This window comes from Urocitellus parryii, chromosome 9 (assembly GCF_045843805.1).
Source record: "Urocitellus parryii isolate mUroPar1 chromosome 9, mUroPar1.hap1, whole genome shotgun sequence".
Taxonomy (NCBI): Eukaryota; Metazoa; Chordata; class Mammalia; order Rodentia; family Sciuridae; genus Urocitellus; species Urocitellus parryii.
Genome location: NC_135539.1, coordinates 63988100 through 64008242, shown reverse-complemented (window position 1 = coordinate 64008242; position 20143 = coordinate 63988100). Strand labels below are relative to the sequence as shown.

The window sequence follows — 20143 nt, the reverse complement described above, 5'->3', positions numbered from 1 at the left end:
AATAAAGGAAATCCGTTTCAAGAACCCAAAGATGAAAAAAAAAAAAACGTTAAAAAATTAACTGCGGAAACAGGAAACACTCGACTGTGTAAACATTTTCTGAGACTTTCATAATCAAAACTGGGTGATCTTGAAATTTGTAGAAAGACTTGACCGGCTCAAGATCTCCCCCAGGGCTATTTCCTAAGTCTGATTTATTGGGAGGCTGGAATACATAATACTTTGTACCTTCCTTCTGTAGAACCTATTTGATTCTATGGTCCCAGTTCAATTCAAGCGTTTGTGTGTGTGCGCCTGTGTGTAGGAGCCAGACGATTTTTTAGAGCAAGTTTAGAAATAATTACCTATACTAGAGTTCATTTTGAACGTGAAGAAACATTCAAGAAATGATATATCTAATCCAAAACCTTGGTGTTAGGGCTGGGTTCTGTGCTCTGTACCACTTTAAATGTCTTAAAGGCATATACGATTTTTGTAAAGGGTTTAATTAGTATACTGCACAGACCTGACATGATAAAACTATAGCCATTTTTATGTAAACTGATCAAGAGCTTTTTGTTTGTAATAAAACTCAAGGAAGACTATATGGGGGAACATCCATAAGGTTCAAAAATACAATAGAGTCTCTGTTTCATGTAAGTACTAAACTAATTCAGAATTTCCGACTGTCATTTCTGGTGCAATGGGAAGAAAAAGATGAGAGGAATGAAAACATTTAACACTTCCTTCACCCCAGGATTTGAAGAGAGACCAGGTTCCAGGTGCAGATTGTTTCTAAAATCTCATCCCATCCAAAGATTATCATAAGCTATTTAAAAAGATCAAATGTCTTCATTTCATATTGGTCAATGCAAGTAGCCTTTCACATGGGTACTTAAGGTCTTACTAAACTTTCATCACAAAACTTTTATCTTGACAGGCCTACACAATAAAGATATTGAAAGACTTCACAAATGAATTGTAATCCCAAATATTGGGAAAAGAGTAAAGGATGAAGGAAAAATTCTACCAGTTTACTCTTTCTTCTCCATTTTACCTACAAATCCTAACATTTGAACATATGGATATGGAAACGAAGCAATGTGGTTGGATGAGTTAAGTCAACTAAAGGGCAACTTTCTTTTTTCAACTCAGTGCAATTAACGGCCGGCAATTTAAAAAGGAAAAAGTACTTGTGAAGTGGTATGCAAGTGTAAAGCAAGACAGATTACTATTTATACAAGAGCAACCAGTCTCATTTTTCTTTCTGCATTTAAGCTAAAAATCTGTGAAATCAATTTAGGCATTTTCTGTGGATTATTTTATTAGAACTAACTTTGTATTAAGGATTCTAGAATACTGTCACAAGCAAAAGTCAAACTCTAAAGCTGACTTTTCGTGTACTTTGCTTTGACAAACTGATTTTCACAAGGTTAAGATTTTTAAAGTAGTAGTTCAGTAAATGTTTTAAATCTTAATTGTCAAAACTGCAATAGTTAAGAATGCAAACCACGATCAAGTTTTTATTAAAAGGCAAAGAAATTTCAGCTGAAATATCCTTTTAAATTTAGGCAATTTTCAAATTGAGTAGGGACAAATATCCGCTTCCAAATAAAATAAAGGGAATAAGTCACAAGTATGGTGAAATAGTGCTAAGGAAGCCATAAATGCATCTGATATTTTAATAATTTCAAAAATAAGTCCATCATAAAGAGGTTGAGATAGATGTCAAGTCTTTTGAGTTCTGTGATTTCAAAACTTGGTTTTGTGTAAGTCAAATGACAAGTCCACCAGCATTTACAGTTTTTAGGTTTTGAAAAATATCTTTTCATTCTTTATACACATGATCATCTAAAGTAAAAAACAGTACTTGAAACTTGCATCAACTAACTTTTCTTTGTCATAGATAACATGAAAAATATAGAAGCCTAGAAAAATGAGTTAAATTCACCAAAATTGGCAAACATTGGTAACTTTTACTTCAAAGATTTTATAGTAAATAAACAGATACATCTTTCAGTGGGTTCTCAAGCAATATACAACAAAGCGTGTACTTCTTACCAACATCACTATAAGACAGCAATGTATTCTCTTTAACTTTTACCTGTTGGTAATCCACTACAGGGTTTCCAAAACTTCTGCACATTGTGCTTTTCATATCAAATTTTTATTAAAGATCTTAGCTATTTTCTAAATGAATATCTTTTTTATTGGACTTTTCCCAATTACAAATGAAATTTCATTTTACATCTATAATTAGAAACAACACTTACTATGGGACTGTACAAATTTAGGTCAAAATAAAAATATATGTATTTTGTAGCTTCATAAAACATCATTTACTGAATCTTTAAAGAAAGTAGAAGTAACAGCAATATATGTAAAAGTAATGATTTAATGACTATAAGCAAGAAAAAGCAATAGAATTGTGCTTCTTTTGCAGACTGAGGACAATGAAATGTTTAGCTACAATTTTCCATACAAACATGAAACAATATTCATATAGAATAAACACCCTCACAAATAACTGATGGGTGATGAACAAACACCAAGTTCGACCAAAGCAAAACATAAACTGAAAAGTGTTGGGTTGTTTATGTTTTAAATTTAACATGCTTGCTCTATTTAAAAAATATCTGTAGAAGTTCATAATAAATTGCTTGTATTTCCAGACATTACAGAGAAGGCATATTCCATTGTTAATTGTTGTTAAAGCAATACTTAAGTTTGAAATTATTCTTATATCACATATTAAAATAACTTTAGATAAAATGCCTTCTTCCAGCAATTAGCTGGTTTATTTAAAAAATTTGTTTTAGAATTAGTGACAAATATGCATTTTAAAAACACATTAATTCCACTATAACCAATGGAAAGTTAAAACACTATTTTCATATTCTTTAAAGCTTTTCTTAACTAAACAATAATTTTCAAAGCAAACATGATTATTGGAGGAAAGTCAGTATCATGATGACTTGCCAATTGCTTCCAATGAACAGAATTTAGAATTAGATATCCATGTTGGAAATAATTTATGCTGATAAAAGCAAGGCTCAACATAGGGCATGGGAATCTGCAAAGGTCGAACCAGCTGGTAGAATTTTAACAACCATTTCTGAATGCATGAAACACAATATTTTCTTTATAGTATTTATAAATATATCATACAATACTGTTTCCTGTTATGTCATATACCAATATGGCATTGTACAACAAGCATAATGCCATCTGATTCTTACAAAAGCGAATCATTTAAACAAGTCAGTAAAATAAAGGGTAGTACCCGCTTTTAGGCATACAGATTGTAAAACTGAAGTTTACTTTCCTTTGATCGGTTTTGCGTTTTGCGTAGCAACAGAGAAGTAAAAATCAAACAGGAATCAAAATGGCTAAATATGCAAGAAATTGTTATTCACAGTGACATGGCTACATAGAATGCATTATTCTATGCTTATTCTTTCTGTTTGTTGAATTTCAAGATAAAAAGCACTTGTTTTCTACAGGTTCACAAAACAGCATAATAACAAGAACAATCAAGGAGAATGTAATGTAGGTGTTAATTGAGATTAACAAACTATGGCCCAATGCTTCTATCCACTGCAGAGTATTTCCAAACCCAAACAATGGTTACAGAAACCATTTCACATCTTTCCTAACACACAGGAAACAAAACAAAACAAAAAACAAAAACCTTGCCTGCCTTCTCAGAATCCAATTCTTTATAGGAACAATCTTTCTTTTCAATTAACGTCCATATGAATATCACAGCTAGTCCATCTTTTATAGTCAAATTTAATGTCACTACAAAAGAAAGCAAATTGGACGATAGTCACATGTATTAGCATCTATAAAGCTGTAATGGCATGAAGATATCTATATAAATCAGGGGTTTAAATTTTTTTCCTTAATAGTCTCAGGAATCAACCAGATGAAGTTGCTGACGACCCATTTACAGATGATTTTCGAGGTCTATTGGCAAAGGAAGATTGGTGGTTACCGCTGGGGCTGTTGCTGGTTCCATTCATAGTACTGGAAATGTGAGGAAACTGTGGATGAGGAGACTGCACTGGAGTACTGGGGCTAGGCAAACAAGAAGAGGTGGAGGGAATACCTCCTGCTGGGCTGTTGGCCTTGTCACTCCCAGAGTCACTTTCCAGTTCTCCAGCATTTGTCAGTCCATCCCTCTGGTGACTGATCTTCATTCTTTTACAAGTAGGTCGAACTCTATATTTCAAAGGAAGTGGACCATTCTACAAAGTTAAAAGGGAAAAAAAATCACTCTTAACTTTACATGCACTGGATCACCTTAATCTAAGAGTAGATAATACTACTTACCCTTCTCCAGGTATAAATGTAGGCAATATCCATTAGTGTATAGTAATCTTTCAAAGGTTCCTCTTCATACATAACATCAATCTATTGAGAGGTATTTCAATTATTAAGTAACAAAAGAACAAAGATAAATCTACAAGCTTTTCTCATCTAAATATAATTTGAGAGTGCGAGAGTGCTTTAATTTTTTTTTCTCCAGACACTTGGTCAAAGAATTCTTCACATTTCAAATGGAAAACATTTACAGAAATTATTAAGGGATTTGTTTTCATGGAATAAAAAATATCCAAAATATTTTAAGAGATATATTAAACTTTAACACTAAATTTAATTTTTTTAATATTGATTTTTAGATTTCAGGATCCAGAAAGAAAAAAAAATTGAATTAAAAAAATCTACATAAAATACATGAAAGCTATAAAGAAGGTACCTGGAAAGTATTAGGTATGTCCATTTTACTTCTGAGAAACTTTCTTAAGTGCATCACAGTCATTGCTGCTGGGCATCGTAAATATCTTTTATCATTCACCTAAGAGTACATGTACAAAAGTAATTTTTTTCAATTCCTAACTTTCAGAGAAGAAGAAAGTTTCAATTCAATTGCCTAAATGTGATATAAGGCACTAATACCAAAATCAGATGCAACTAAACTCAACTATACTTTGAATTTACTATTATAATGAATACTAAATGAATTAATTTCTAGTACACTTGAAGTACATTAAGATATTAAACATGAACTATGTAAAATAATTTGTAAGAGCAACCATATATAAAGTAAATTCTAATTATCAAATATCCTATGTAGATCCCTCACAAACATTGAACATGACCATTTTCTTCTAATTATCAGCAGCACTTGACCCCAGAATATTCTAAAGAGCAACAAAACCCTTCATAAAATCTAGAATCCATAATTCTTCACCATTTTTATAATACAGAACATACCTCCTCCTTAGACTTCTCTTTGTCTTTGTTTACTTTGCGATCCAATCTAAGAAATAAAAACTTATTAGTGAAACAATGTATCTAATAGACATATTAGCATAAGACAGATTTCCTAGAGAATTTACCTATTCTGGTCAAAGAATTCAATAGATAAGCTTATAATCTCATCATCAGTTATAATTCTCTTATCTTCATCTGCAACTTCTCCTCTATCTTCATTAGAGCCATTGGCAGCTATAAAGACATTACAAAATTTAATATTTTAATAATTAGACATTTAAAACATTTTAGACATAGGAAAATGGAAGGGGTACTCTGAAGTAAACTCAATTTTAATAAATTTTAATTACTATATAAGTCTCCCCCCAAATAAAATAATTTCTACCCCCCACCCCCCTCACAAAGTTTACCATCAGCTGAAGGATGAGCTGCATAAAAATCCCTTCTTCTCTTCATTTCATCTATGGGGAGGGGGGAGACGAGATTCAAACATTTGGTATAGCAGATAAAACCAATGAATAATCTTTTAAAATTCTTGCAAGCAAGTTACTCACTTTTGAAAAGCCCTGGAACTAATTTGTATACAATGTCTTGAAGTGTTTTATCGGACCTGAAAAAGAATAAGTGAACCATTGACTAATATGACAAAACTAAAAAGTTTTTACAGATTCTTTGTGTGTGTGTGTGCTATAGCATTTTACTTGATTGTGATGCTATCTATAACTACACTAAAATAAAAACTATGACAGTAAAGTTCTCTACACAGTAGTACTTTTTTAAATCAGCAGAAACATACTTTGTGCCTTTCAAATTACTAAATTTTCTAGTATGAATAGAGAATAGAGAGAATAAGGAAGAACTTTTAAAAATTTTATTCTCATCTGTCATGAAGTCAAGAAAGGAATACAAAAAGAAGAACTATTTCAGTTTTTAAAGGACAATAAAAAGTTAAAATCATTAGAATAGTACTGAACATTGTCTAAGCTTGGTCGCCATTAAAAGAAATTTCTAAGAAATTATCTTTATAAATTATTAAAAGACTACTCTCCACAAAGCACCAATCACCTTCTCTCTGTAAATTATGCAACTCCAATAACAATTACAAACAAAGACTTTAATCATTTTCCTACCTTATATTCAGCAGTGGTCTGGTTTTGTGAACTTGGACATCACAGATAGGACAATACTTGCTGGTCTCCAGGTAACGTACAATACACGTTTTACAGACTAGAAGTAGAAACATGTAAATTTAGAAATCAGAAGCTAATTAAAATAGTGTCAGAAACTGAGAATTAAAAGCAAGATGGTAAATACCAAAAGGAATTTCCAAGGAATCAAACTATTAATATCCTGACTACACTTACACATTGCATACTGGTAATAAAGTAGGTAGTAATAAAAAATCAATAAATTGAAGAGAAGAAAATGAGTCCTATCAGTCTGTACCAATATTCCCAAGGATTATGGTAAATGTTAATAATTCTTATAAACTTCAGGATGAACTACGGAAATATAGGTGACACAAAAGAAGGGAGCTAAAGCTTTGTACTTACAGGAATGTAGACATTCTATTATGGTTGTGGCATCAATGAAGTACCCTCCACAAAGCACACACATTAGGTGGGGATTTAGCTCAGTGATCTTGATTCTGGTTGTTCGATGCATTTCTGCTTGATGAAAGATCCTGTAAGACAGAGATATTGGCCATAATTCAAAGAAAATGAATCAAGATTATCTCTAACTCCTAGTAATTGTACACTCTGAAACGCTGAGGCATTCATAAAACTCGTTTAACACTGTACAGCTGGACAATCCCAACGTTTTCTACAGAAGGAATTTACTAATCAGATCTGAGTGAATTCTACTGAAATGGTGAAAAAGATCCAACTAAAGTTACATCTGATCTTTCAGGTCATTCCTGGAGAGAGATGAAACGGTCTGGGGGTGGGGGCTGGGAGCCTAGCATATTTGAGCCTCTTTCTTCCATTTGTCCTCCAGCCTGGCAGCCCCAAGGCTGCTACTGACACCACAGTCCCCTAGATATCTACTAATCACTAGGGCTTGTTCCAGGTCTCCAAATTTATTGTAAAACTTCCTCACAGATCTTGAGTCGAAAATCCTGGGGTTCTGGTAGTTTTAGACGGTTCAAGCAACCAGAACCTGGCAGGTTTTTACGCTTACAAAAGGAAAACAAATTCTGTTCTATCTGCATCCCTGGAATTTCCGGAGCTGGGTGCTGGCCGGAGGAGAAGCACCTCTATTCAGCCTCTGGGCTGGGGCCTGAGCGCGGAGGACGGCCGGGGGGCCGGGATGCAAGGGGCGGATCCGGCGGCGCCCGGGGCTCCGTCTCGCTCCGGATTCGGAACTCGCCTCAGTCAGGGTTTCCATAGCAACTTACACTTACACTTGGCATCCGGCCACCGCTGCAACTCCGCGCAGAGCCCGGCCCGAGCCCCGAGCCTCCGCGGGCGTGCGGGGCTGACGAGCGGCTTGCGCGGGGGAGGGGCGGCGCGGCGCGGGGGCGGGGCCGGCTCGGGGGCGGGGTGGGTGCGGGCGCTGCCGGCTCGGAGGTGGGGCGGGCCCGCGAGGTCCTCTGGCCCGGGATCACCCGCGGCCGCGACCCGTCAAGCAGCTTAGGGGACCTCAGAGCCTGTGGCGGCAAACTGCTAAAGAAAATGCAAACTGCACTCCCGGCCATTTCGGACACTCTTGGGGGGCCTCTTTCCACGTAGACTGGGTGCAAAGACCTTGTTTCATATCTTGATTCTTTCAGACTGTCCTATTAGCAATCGCTAGGTCAAAAATTTCTCCAAGGGACCTTTTGAGAATTGCCAACTGTGCACTTAGCCCCAAACTGTCAAGGCTCAAGTTGCAGAGATGTTTACTGAACCGAACCTCTTTAAAGCTTCCTTCTCTAATAAGACGTTCTCCTGTAGATTAGATGAATCAAAGTTTTGGATGGGCTGAAAACTGAATTTGTTTTACAAAGCGGGTGGAGATGGGGGTGGGGGGCAAAAGCACTGTGCTTTATTCGAACAAACCATGCTGGAAGCTAGAAAAACTAATCGGTAGGATAGTGACAATATGTAAAGAACCATGTGACCAGCCCATTCCCAACGCTAAATCAACACCTTGTCAACCCACAGTAACGATAGGAGAGGAAAAACAAATGCCATTTTTCTCAGCCTAACGTCCATATAAACCCCCCTGAACCCCCACACGATGAAATAAAATTCTCAAAAGGTAATATACATTATAGAAAAGTCACGGTGGGGAACAGTCTGCAACAATACACCACAGGACAATCAAGGAAGTCAATTACTTCGTGTAGTAGTGCTGAAAAGTACCATTTCTTACTATCACCCTACTACATTCACTTTAGAACCTGAAATAGACTAAGGTTCTAGACCTGACTGGACTACTGCTGCCTTGAATGGAAATCTAGGAACTTGTGAAACTTGCAGTAAGATGCCTCTGAGGCTTTATTTCTTAAGGAATCTTAATGCAGAAGAGGGAAATACCAATCAACATACCTCAATAGCTGAAATTGAATTGAGTACTGAAAAAATGGCCCCAAACAAACCAAACCTCTTATGAAAGTGACCCCAGTGACAACCAGTAACCTCACTCAGAAAACTTCATGTGTTATTCCTCAAACATCTTTGGACTACTTGTTTAGAATAATACTGACAACATATGTTAACATAAATCTAAGTGGCCTGGCTGTAGAAGGAGCAGTGCCCTAAAGAGTAGCAATATTTAAAATTGTACTTGATGATTAAAGACCAGCCTTCTTGGTGCTTAAAGAAAACTCTCCTTGTGAAACCACAGGATCTTTCCTAGAAAGATAGTTAGCAAGGTGATAACTTCTATTTGCCTGTGAAAGTATATCACACTAACACCATGGATCATGAAGTTCACCAAGGGGCTCCAATAAAAACAGCTGCCTTTATTTCTTCTCTAACTTACAGAAAACCAAACACCACACAAACACAATAGTAACTTAGAGAATAATCAAACTTCAATGGAGGGTTATCAACTGGTTGGCTTTGAACATTTAAGTCCTATGTACTTGACCCAAAAACCCTTTCAAATTCATCCTAAGGCTTAATTCACACAACTCTCCCTCAGTTCAGAAGAATTTGGCCACAGTCCTATTAGTGTTTACAATGCAAATAAATATTACTTTGTTGCTTATATAAAAATCAGCCCTTAATCTTTTTATCCAATTTGAAAGTACTGACAATCTAATGAGGACTTCCAAAATGTTTGACATGTTTGATAAGGTTTAAGAAAAACGTCTTGCACCTTAGAAATAAAAACCTACTAGGTTTCAACAAAGAAAGTGCCCTTAAGCTACTAAAAATGCACCAACGAACATGCTGGTAATGTTCAAGAATTAAAACTTGCCATTATAGGATACTCAGCTGGGACTGTCAGTTTTTAATTGGAGGCCTAACACTAGTAATGTCAAAATGAAGGAAAACAGAAACAAGATCTTATGCTAACAATCAGCTTGACTACTGCAATCTAAGAAATGCAAATTAACTCCATAACTCTAGTTGGTGCTCACAGCTCTATATAAGTATGGCTAAAGTTGGGGTTAACTTGACTCTTTGGGAGAATTTTGCATATTTGGACACTTAAATACATCCAATAAATCAGTGGTAGAGTATCAATGGATTTATAAAATATAATTAAATGTGTAATTTTCTTACAAAAGCTTGTATGTGTGTGTATTTGCATGTAAATGGTCTTCTATGGCTTCAAAGATATTGTTACTAGGGGGCAAATTAATTTGTACAGGTAGGTTATTTCAAACATCTCTACACTTCGAAGGAGATGTATGGAAATGAACTCAAGTATAAAAATTTGGCTCATAAAATCAACTTCTGAGAAAATTTTCATTGGTCTACTTAAAACCCAAATGTTATTATTTGGACTAAACAGTCTAATAAATTGTACTGTCAACCATTTACATCCTTAAGTATCAGGTCTTTAGTGTACCTTATAATGTGTTTCCAAAACTTGGGGTTAAAATTCCTCTATAATTTGAGCTACTCCTAACACTCATCATAACACTAACTTACACTCGCGTTTGGATAAATATGCTGGGAATTTCGCCTACTTAAAGGGAAGGGGTTAATACATGATTCTCTTTCAAATATTGAACCGTGACCACTAAGCCCACTAAATCCTTTTATTGCAATTGGGAATGATCAAAGTCTCTCTACTTGTTTACTTCCAATTATTAACTGTAAATCTCTGGGGAAAAGATCATGCTCTATCGCTGTCAAGCCCAAATGACTGCGTAAACATAAGCAATCAACTTTTTAGTGCTCATTTTCTAAAGCATCCCTTTACCACATGACCTATGCTGACATTTAGCAAAACACATAAAACACAGTGGACTTAAGTCACGATTCTGGGAGCATCCCAAAGTAGAGGTAGAGAGAGAAGTCGCAATCTGTGCCAAGGGGTTGGGGGGAAAAAGGAAAAGGGGGGAAAGACGTGGAGAAAAGAAACCTCTACCAAGACTAACGTCCAGTCACCATCTTCACTTCAAAAAAAAGCTCCAAATTTGAAATGCCCACTTCCCGGTGAGCACGTCCCAACAATGTTCACAGCACTTGTCCAAGACTCTCAACAAATACCACCTTGAAAACTTTACCATTTTCCACACAAATGCAGAAGACCTTGGAAACAACTGGGAACCGCCATCTTACAAGCCATCCAATTTCACACAAGTGTCCCTCCAACTTAAGTTAATAACATTTTTGTTGGGGCTCTCTCCAGTCTAACAACCACCTTGGCGGGATCGCTGCCCCCCACGTAACCCGTCCCTATAAAATGGGGGCGTTCCCTCGATGTTCAAACCCCTCAAAAGCCCTTTCTTCGGGAGAGGAGGGAAGTCACTTGACCCAAGCAGCTCCCGATTTCAGGAGCCCGTCCCCGTTTCATCAAAATCTACCTCTCAACAAAGGGCGCTGTGGCCGGGAGAGCCGCGGAGGCTGGAAATAGAAGTGTTCTTCTCGGGGACCATGTGCGTCGCGAGGGTGCAGAGGGGCGCGCGGGGGAGAAAGGAACTAAAACGTGGGGCCGCGCGCGGCGCGTCCGGGCTGAGCGGGCGGCGGCGGCTGGAGCGGCGCCGAGCCCGGCTGGCGGCGGCGGCGCGGGCTGCGGGTCGGTCCCGGCGCCGCGGGAGGCGGCGGGCGGCGGGCGCGCGCTCGCGGCGCGGGGCAGGCGGCGCGCGGGCGGCGGCGGCGGCGGCGGCGGGCGGCGGGGCTCGGCGCCCACGCTGTCAGCGCCCTCCCGGCCGGCGCGGGCCAGGCGCGGGGGGGCCGCCTCTCGGCCACCGCGGCCGGTCCGAGCCCCGCGCGGCCCCCGCCGCCCCCCGGCCCAGTCCCGGAGGCGCCTGGCCTCCTACGTACCCGGAAAAAGCAGCCGGCGAGAGGCGATCGAAGCGGGCGGAAAAGACAATGAAAGTTAAAAGTCGTTCAGCAGAAAATGAATGTGAGCCAAGCGGCCATCTTGAAGCGAGCTGCAGACGCCGCTGTCAATGGGCAACGAGCGCAGCCGAGAAGAGCCGCGGCCGCCGCGCTCGGCTCATGCTGCCTCCCGAGCCCGGCCTCCTCCTCCTCCTCCGCCTCGGCCTCCTCCTCCTGGGCCTCCTCCTCCTCCTCCTCCTCCGCCTCGGCCTCCAACGCCTCCTCCTCCTGGGCCTCCTCCTCCTCCTCGGCCGCCGCCGCCTCCTCCCGCTCCGCACTCGGGGGAGGGAGCGCGCGGAGGGGGCGCGATCGGTATTATTCTGCGGGGCTGGGAGGTGTTTCTAATCCGGATCGGGGCTCCCTCGCCAACATCCCCATTGTCTCGCCCAGATCTCTGCCTTTAATACTACGATTATTATTTCATAGTTGCTGTGGGGGTAGGAAGGCGGGTGGGGGGCGCCGTGTGTGTGCGTGCGGGCGGTGAGGCGGGGGGAGGGGAGGAAGGATGAGGAGGGGGAGGGGAGGGTGGAAAAAAATGCACCGCTGAAGGCAGAGTGGAAACTGACACCGGCTCCAAAATGGCTCAGAGTCCGCCCGCCCCCTCCCCCTGCCGCCCCCCCACCGGGTCACGTGCTCCCCTCATTCCTTAAGGGCGGCCTGGGAATTAGTGTCGGTGTAGTCGGGCCCGTGGCCGCCCCCTCCCCTCCGAGCCGCGCGCCCAGCCCCCTCCTCCTCGCTCTGCGCCGCGGCGGCGCTGGCGCTGGCGCGGTCGCAGAGACATTTCTCCACAGCGCCACACGCGCCACCCTACTCTCGGCGCGGGCATCGCTCCGGCCCCGCACGCCGCGCAGCCCAGCCCACCCCCCGTTATTTCTTTCTCTCGAACGCCCGCCTCCGCCCGTGGCGCACTCGTCCACGGGCTCTCGCGGACCGGGGCACCCATCTGCTGCCCTCGGCGCGGTCCTGCCGGTTCTACGCGCCGCGGCCCAGACTCTGGCGCCGTGGCGCGGAACCTGCGCCGGAGTTGGGCTCACGGAAACAACAGCGCCCGCCCCAGTCCTCCCGCGGCCGCGCCCGCCCCTTCCCCCCTGCCGGCGACCAAGGCGGGGCGCGCGCAGCAGCGGCTAGCTTCGGGCCAGGGCTCCTCGCCCGGCGGGCGGCGAGGGTCGGACTGCGGGCGAGCCCTGCAGCGCAGGTAACGGACCGCCTTCGGCCGCCACTCGGCTCCTTTCCCGCAGCTGGGGTCCTCGCCGACCCGGAGAGCGCATCCTCTCCAACTATTGAATCCGGATAAAAAGCGGTCGTTAAAAGTTAACGCTAATCGTGTCTAGCTCCTCGCACAAAGTAATAATTAACACACCGACTCCAAACACAACATCACCACTCTTTTGTGGGAACATCAGCTTATTTATTCAGGGTGTAATATTACTTCCTTTCGTTAAGAGTTGAAAAAGACAAAACAGAAGGAATGTACAGTTAATACTAAAGACAATTAAAATACTTAGGCAGAATTTCCCTCTTAATCCTTTCATATGTGTCAAAATTGATGAGTATCATAAATTCAAAAGGAGTGATTTTTTTTTTCTACTGAAAATGAGGACTTCCAGCTCGCACAAATGATGCTTCCACTGAAGGCAAGACGCATCTGGTTTTTCTCTAGGTTCGGCGATCTTTTGCGTCCCCAAGTTACAACTGAGTTGCTCTTTCCAGGCTTTTTGAAGCATCTTTAAGTTTCCCCACCAAGTCCTAAAATATGTAATATAATGCCATGTTTTAAGGATGAGACATGTAACGAAGTATCCAAGTTCGAGGGATACAAGAAAAAAGTCGGGAGAACACTGTCAATACAAGTTTAGAATTCACTGGAATTTTAACCTTTGACAAACCAGTATCCATGAAAAGAAGCATTTTCCCTAAAATATCTTCAAATCGGATATTTGCCCTCAGTTTGAAACATGATTTCTTATGGAATCCTCTTAACTGCACGGTGTATCTAAATTAAATGTCTCAAGTTATCTAACGAAGGTTATGCTGTGTGTGTGTGTGTGTGTGTGTGTGTGTAGAAAGTTTAAAGTTTGTTACATTGAGATGACTGCAGGACATGTCTTTGAAAGTTTCATTTTTATCTAAGTTTCCAAGACTGATCTGCATTTTTTAAGTACTAAGAAATAAATTCGTTGTTATGCCCATCAATCAATGTACTTTTCAATTTTCCCAATCTTACACTGGCAGTATAAAATTTTAACATCATACTTTTCATAAAAATCATTTAAAACTGCTGCTTAACAACCCAATTTTGAAGTTTAATTCAATTTCTGAGAGGAAAGAAGATATTTTCAAAGTCATGCTTTTAATTTTACTGTATCTTACTTAATCAACCTCATGAATTGCAGGAATTTACACTAAACATTACACTTTAGAAATATTTTTTAATTAGAAGGAAGAGCACTATAGACTACTAGTAACATCTTCATTTCCAAAGTGAAGTCCATGTTAAAATATTGCTTTTCAAGCCCCTTTCTCATCTTCTTCTTAACCAAGAGTCATTTATCTGCTGACAACTGGTTATTTCTCTATTAAACTTTCCACACCATAATTCTCTTTATAAAGGAGCATATTCAAAGATACTAATACTGTACCTGTAATTGTTCCATGCTGCAACTAAAACTAATCTCTGGGTAGGATTGGGAATCAGTGTTCTAGGGAAGAAAAAATGCTGTTTATTTAAATCAAGAAAATTTAAATTTTCATTACATATTTCATTTTTAGACAGGGGTTGTCCATACATACCTCTACATTTAACGTCACCAAATATGCAGGTTTGTACATTTTATGAAGTTGACTGGTCTAAAACAATACAACATGTACATGTTAGTAATTATTTCTAAAAAGTTCCCTAAATCCCTTTGGAGAACAGTTTGCTAAACTTTACCTTTATCTGATATTCCAAGCGCCAAGAAACATCAGTTATATGAGGGAGAGATCTACCTATACTGAAAGATACAATGATAATTGTATATGGTATCTACAGAAAACTTTTCAGTATTTATCTTTTGCTAAGAATGTCTACCACTTCCTCATCTCCTTTTAATCCATTCTGAATTTAAAACATTGTTAAACTTCATTTCAAATTCTAAAGAGTAAAAGCATTATAAAATTATCTCAATTATCTTTTATCTTTAAAACATTAGCTTAACTTCAATTGTTTCATTTGCCCTTTGGCCTTTTTCTTTGGGTCAGGATCCCAGTTTTTTTGCATTATTTTGTTTCACACCAGCATTCTCCATTCATACCTGCAAGTGAAAAGTGCCTCAGCTTGACACCTTATACAGAACCTACCTTCCCAGTAGGATTTCTAGAGAATTCTTATTATTCTGGGGAGAGGGGAAAAAAAGAAAAAGAAAACACATCTTTGTAAATAGTGAAAAAGAAAAAGTGGTAATTGTTAATTTAAAAATTCAAAGTAAGAAACCTGATATTCTGTGCAAAACAGTTCTATTCGCTCTCTGTCAAATTTACAGTCTTCTAGATATGTGCTAGAGGGAGGGAAATGCCAAAGTTTAGTCTGCATTTTAAAAACTGAAATTGCAATCATAAAGATATTATTTGAAAATAAATGAGTATTTAAATAAATCCTGTACCTTAGAGTTGACTTGTCAGCTCGGTGCTTTCCTGCCTCCAGTATGTAAGTTGCAGCTGCCACATGACAATGTTTTAAAACCACAGGGTCAATATGTTTCAAGTCTGGGTGATCTAAAATGAATTAATTGCCAATGATGCCTGTGATAATAAGTTCTTTACAGTCATATTTCCAAAAAGGATATTTTAATTTAGATAAAAATCCCCTTTAACAAGATAACAAAAATAATTCAACTTTAGGAACTGTCAATTTTATGGAAATGAGATGAGCTGCAAGGTCAATTGCAAAACAATAAAGAGAACACATCAATAATCCTGCCTTTAATCTGTTTTCAATTACCTTCTTTTGCCTTAGCATTTTATTATTTTTAAAAAACATGGCTCCCAAAGAAAAAATAACTATACAGTGGTCATTCTAACACTGAAGTAAATTCAAAGGGAAAAACAAGATAAACATTTTACATGATGAAAATTTTATGATAACTTTCACTCTAAAAATAATGAAACTTTAGGGTAAATGGCTCCGTGGACATTAATACATCAAGAGAGGTGGAAAGGAGAGCATGAATTCAGAATATAAAATAGAAATTTCAAAATTCCAACAGTATTTTCAGGTTTTGACAGTCATCTTTTTTTTTCCTTTTGAGATTTACCCAGGTGGTGGTTACTATTTTAGTTTGAAGAACTTCCACTTTCATATTTTTTTGCACAAGTGTCTAGTTCATGAACTACAGGGAAAAAAACACAAAAATTTGAATTGTTGATACATTTAAGAAAATTATCTAAAAGCGGTCTGTCTTAAAATATTCTCCTAGTCCATACTGACACTGCACTCCGCAATCGCTGATGAGACCTCTTAAGAGACTCGCCTTCTGGTAACTGGTGCGGAACAAAACATTATGCATCCTATTTAAGGGATCTAGGGGAAGAACCGGTGTAAAACACACTGAGCAGGAGTGTTGGAGAGATAATAGGAACCCGAGGTATTCTCCTGGTCGGAATATGTCAACACTACTTGAACTAGTAAATGCTTAGGGAAGAGACCTTTTAAACCTTTGCTAGCCTAGTCCAGGAAGCTTGAATTACAAGGAGCTCCTCTGATGAAGTCCAAGTGTCAAAAGAGCCACTGTCTCAGACCAGTCTGAAAACCTTAGATGTTTAGGCCACAAACAAGACTTGAACACGGGCTTTACGAAGAAAGGAACAAAGAGACTGGGAGGGAAATCGGGCCAAGAACGTGTACCCGGCTGTGTGCAGGTGCCAAGAGGGGACAGAACAATGCTCAGGGTCCGCTCTGGGTCCTGGAAGAGTCACGTCTCCACACTCCGTCCGGAGCGAAGGGCAGAGCCCGGAGACTTCCTCTTCCCGGGGCTTTCCCCCTCTCGCTCTTCTCCTCCAAGCGCCCCCTCCACCCAGGCCGATCCAGCTCCGAGTCGAGCTGCTTACCTAACACGGCCTCGTCCGCCTGGGCGTCCAGCAGGCTCTGGAAAGCCGCCCGGAGGAGAAGCGTGAAGGCGTTGGAGTCAAAGGAGCCGGGATCAGCCAGCATCTGGAAGCCTTTCTGCACAGACTCCGAGAGCTCCATTGTGAGCGCGCCGTGACCTTCGACATGCGCACCACGTGACACGCGCCGCGCGCTCAGCTGATGCGGCCGCGCGCGCACGCGGCTCGGGGCGGCGGCGCGGGCTGCAGGGCCTCCCCGCCCCGGGCCTCCCCGCCTGCCCGGCGGCCTCCGCGCCCCCAGCCCCCGCTTCCGTCCAGCCCTTCCTTCTGAGCCAGCCGCTGGAGCTGCAGAGCCTCCGCTAGAGGGGCGGCCACGGGCGCTTTGTGAACGCGCTGGGCGCTTTCTCTCCACTCGGCGCTCACACAGGGTGGTCACCGCTAGGTTCCCCGAAAGCCCCTGGGGAGGTGGCGGACCGCGTCCGGGCCGGCCCCCACCTCCCGGCCAACTACGCCCTCGCGGCTCCTCACCCAGCGCGAAATCCTGCGGGGAGCCGCGATTTAAGGCAGCTGGTTTTGTTTATTTTTGTGGGGTTTTGTAACTCACCAGTTGGACTATGAAGCACTGCCCTTTTAGGAGCGAGACCGTAGACATCTGGTTTGTTTTCACCTTTCCCTTGTCATCTCTTTCCTGCGTGGTGTGTGTGTACACAGAGCTACATCCATAAAGAGCGCGCGTGAGCGTACCGTTCTTCAACAATTGGGAGATTAATAAATTATTCATGAACAGATTTGACCGGATTATTTTAAAAATTATATACCACTGCAAATAAACACCTTTCGAAGGCAAACTGCAAGACAAATTTGTGCTACTGAATTCAGTACATCTGTGGGTCCAGGTTTAATTACTCAATCGAATCTTCATAAATATATATTAAGACACTTGTTAGTAAAGTACGGCTTGTAATGGCAGGATCTTTATTAGAAGTGAGTTGCTGTCTCAGATATCCATAACTTTAAAGATTTAAATTCTGTATAAAGTTTAACTTCCCCTGTATTTCGACAAAGTTGGTTTGGAGAGCAGCAGAGATTCTTTAAAAAAAAAAAAAAAAAAAAGCGAAGTAAAGTAAATTAGGTTGTTGTTATTATTATATTATTAGAACTGGAAAAGTAAAAACTACAAGTTTTTGAAGGATGGAGGGAAGGGCTACGGAACAAGAAATGTGTTTTAGTCTTCAGGGGAGATTATTTGCAACGTTAGAGTCAAGGTGAAACCTTTTCTTCTTTGGCATAATTTGGTACCTATTTGGGAAAACATTTTTAATGAATACAGCCAAAATTAAATCTTGCATCAATATGTAGTGAGTAATTCATTTCACAGTAATGGGACGCAAATGGAATAATTTAGCGTCAGTAACAGGTTGAGTAACTACTCAGTCCTACTTTGAAAGCTTTGAAAGGCACGTGCACTTGGAGAGAGTATAGCAGCAATGAAAGGTTTAAAAGTCCCCCTAAGGTCTTTATGAGACAAACACCTATTAATCATGTTCATCTTTTCTTCCCATCTCTCATTTTCTTTCTAAATTCCTTACTTCTCATCCGTAGTAAACTGTCAGTTGAAAAGTTTCCACTAATCTGATTTACACAGGGAATATTTTGCAGAGAAGAACTGTGTAAATGTTAAACAATATTAACACCCAACCTCATTATGTTTATTACACATGTTTTATGACCCAGTATAGTACTGATTGTTAATACCCTAGTAGAATTTGAGTCTAGAACTCTAATCATATTTAATTTAGTGTCAAACAAGAAAGTACTAATGCCTGAGCATGGATTTTTAAATGTTATTTTAAAAGAGAAGAGTAAACACAAGTGGTTGTGAGTTTGTGGGCATAGAACTTAGGAAATTCATGAGGATTGTTTCCATAATAACTGTCCTGTTACTCTCTTGCCCATATGTAAGTACTTTCTTTTAGAGGATGTTTGTACTTTTCTGCCTGAATATATTCATGTGTTAGGCCCAAGTGCTGGGTACATTTCCAGCTCACACAAAAATTTTAAACATACTTTTCTGATGCTGGAAAAACTGCATTTTCCTGCTGCAGGTACATTTATTTCAACTACCTTCAAAGAAGGCACAGGATTAAACATTTGTTTGAATGTAAATTATGTGTATCTTTGACAAGTCATTGAAATAGAAAAGTATGATCATTAAAAGACATATTTGCTCATGATTACTCAGATGTAGACTTTCTTGGTGGCAACCATAAAGTCAATGCATTTTAGATTGTTAAAAAAACTATGTATAAACATATTCTACAAGTGTGGAAAAAAATCTTTAAAATTTTTGCTTTAATCACTGAAAAAGTATTGGAATTTACATTAAACTTAAAAAAAATCTGCAGACTCAAAGCCAATAGACTAAATTTGTCCTATAAATAGCCTTTAAAAAGAACAATTATGTGCAGCTAAAAATAACAATATTAAAACATATTCATGTTAATAAATTATCTTGCCATATAAACTGCTAATATTAAGTATAGGGTACTAATAATTTTTTCTTTTTTGAGAATCTGGAAATTATGTCAAGAACAATGTCTTAAAGTTTCAAAACACATCATATACTTTGAATTGGTTAATATTTTTATTCTTAAATTTGTTTTAGAAACCAACTTAATATTGGTCCCTGTACTGTAATTACAATTAAAATGAACTGGGATTTTTTATAGGCTCTCAGTGGTCAGCTTTCACCAAAGGCCTTATTGCTGCATTTGTTAACTTTGTGAATTCAAATATTTTCTTTTTTAGAGTGTTTAAGTATTTTTGCTTTTGTTCAAAGAAAACTGAAAGAAGGTATTCCTTTAGATTGAAGAGTTCATTGAACATCCATTGGGAGGGGGGAAAACAATATGCTTAAGAGCCAAGGTGACAGGCACAAGTTTTAACTGGCATGTATACTATGCCAATCTATGTAACAGAGAATCTATTTTACTTCTACCCATCAAAAAAAAAAAAAAAAAAAACTGCTCATTTTCTACAGAGAAAAAATTTAAAATATTTTAATACTACACATACACAAGAAAACATTAATACTGATTGTTTGATCTTAAAACTTTGGGGTATCTATTAATTAAAATAGAATTGTTGTTTTAAGCTATTTAAACCACAAATGGACAATTGAAAGAAGTATTTGAGTTATGCATGACCTTTGGAAGTATAGGTCAAAAAGCATTTCTGTGAAGTTTATAAAACATATCTAGATACATTTATTTTATTAAGTAACTTGGTAAGACATAAATTAAGACTTGGAGTTT

The 20143-nt window shown here is 39.7% G+C and overlaps 2 protein-coding genes across 3 annotated transcripts; both read right to left on the bottom strand.

Annotated features, from left to right (window-relative positions):
• Positions 1-1555: 1555 nt before the first annotated feature.
• Bmi1 (BMI1 proto-oncogene, polycomb ring finger) lies at positions 1556-12223 on the bottom strand. 2 transcript variants are annotated; one of them, XM_026402373.2, is made up of 10 exons: positions 11691-12223; positions 6813-6943; positions 6390-6486; positions 5814-5869; positions 5670-5720; positions 5385-5493; positions 5260-5305; positions 4742-4840; positions 4315-4395; positions 1556-4229 (listed from the first exon to the last, which is right to left on the bottom strand). In XM_026402373.2, the coding sequence occupies exons 2-10, from the start codon at positions 6922-6924 to the stop codon at positions 3900-3902; spliced, it is 981 nt and encodes a 326-aa protein (XP_026258158.1). In that variant the 5' UTR covers positions 6925-6943; positions 11691-12223; the 3' UTR covers positions 1556-3899. The 2 variants fall into 2 exon arrangements, with proteins under 2 accessions (XP_026258158.1, XP_026258157.1); XM_026402372.2 differs by lacking the exon at positions 11691-12223 and adding an exon at positions 11231-11385.
• A 159-nt stretch (positions 12224-12382) lies between these two features.
• Positions 12383-17013, bottom strand: Commd3 (COMM domain containing 3). The gene is made up of 8 exons (XM_026402374.2): positions 16833-17013; positions 15389-15500; positions 15220-15283; positions 15087-15121; positions 14680-14740; positions 14538-14594; positions 14387-14446; positions 12383-13493 (listed from the first exon to the last, which is right to left on the bottom strand). The coding sequence occupies exons 1-8, from the start codon at positions 16969-16971 to the stop codon at positions 13434-13436; spliced, it is 588 nt and encodes a 195-aa protein (XP_026258159.1). The 5' UTR covers positions 16972-17013; the 3' UTR covers positions 12383-13433.
• Positions 17014-20143: the final 3130 nt, after the last annotated feature.

Coding starts and splice junctions, on each gene's coding strand:
- Bmi1 (XM_026402373.2), bottom strand. CDS start 6,924: ATGCATCGAACAACCAGAATCAAGATCACTGAGCTAAATCCCCACCTA. Junction 5,306..5,384: donor GAATTCTTTGACCAGAATAG/GTAAATTCTCTA, acceptor TTTATTTCTTAG/ATTGGATCGCAAAGTAAACA. Junction 4,396..4,741: donor ACATACCTAATACTTTCCAG/GTACCTTCTTTA, acceptor ACCTCTCAATAG/ATTGATGTTATGTATGAAGA.
- Commd3 (XM_026402374.2), bottom strand. CDS start 16,971: ATGGAGCTCTCGGAGTCTGTGCAGAAAGGCTTCCAGATGCTGGCTGAT. Junction 15,284..15,388: donor GCTGACAAGTCAACTCTAAG/GTACAGGATTTA, acceptor CCCTCCCTCTAG/CACATATCTAGAAGACTGTA. Junction 15,122..15,219: donor TGTTTTGCACAGAATATCAG/GTTTCTTACTTT, acceptor CCCTCTCCCCAG/AATAATAAGAATTCTCTAGA.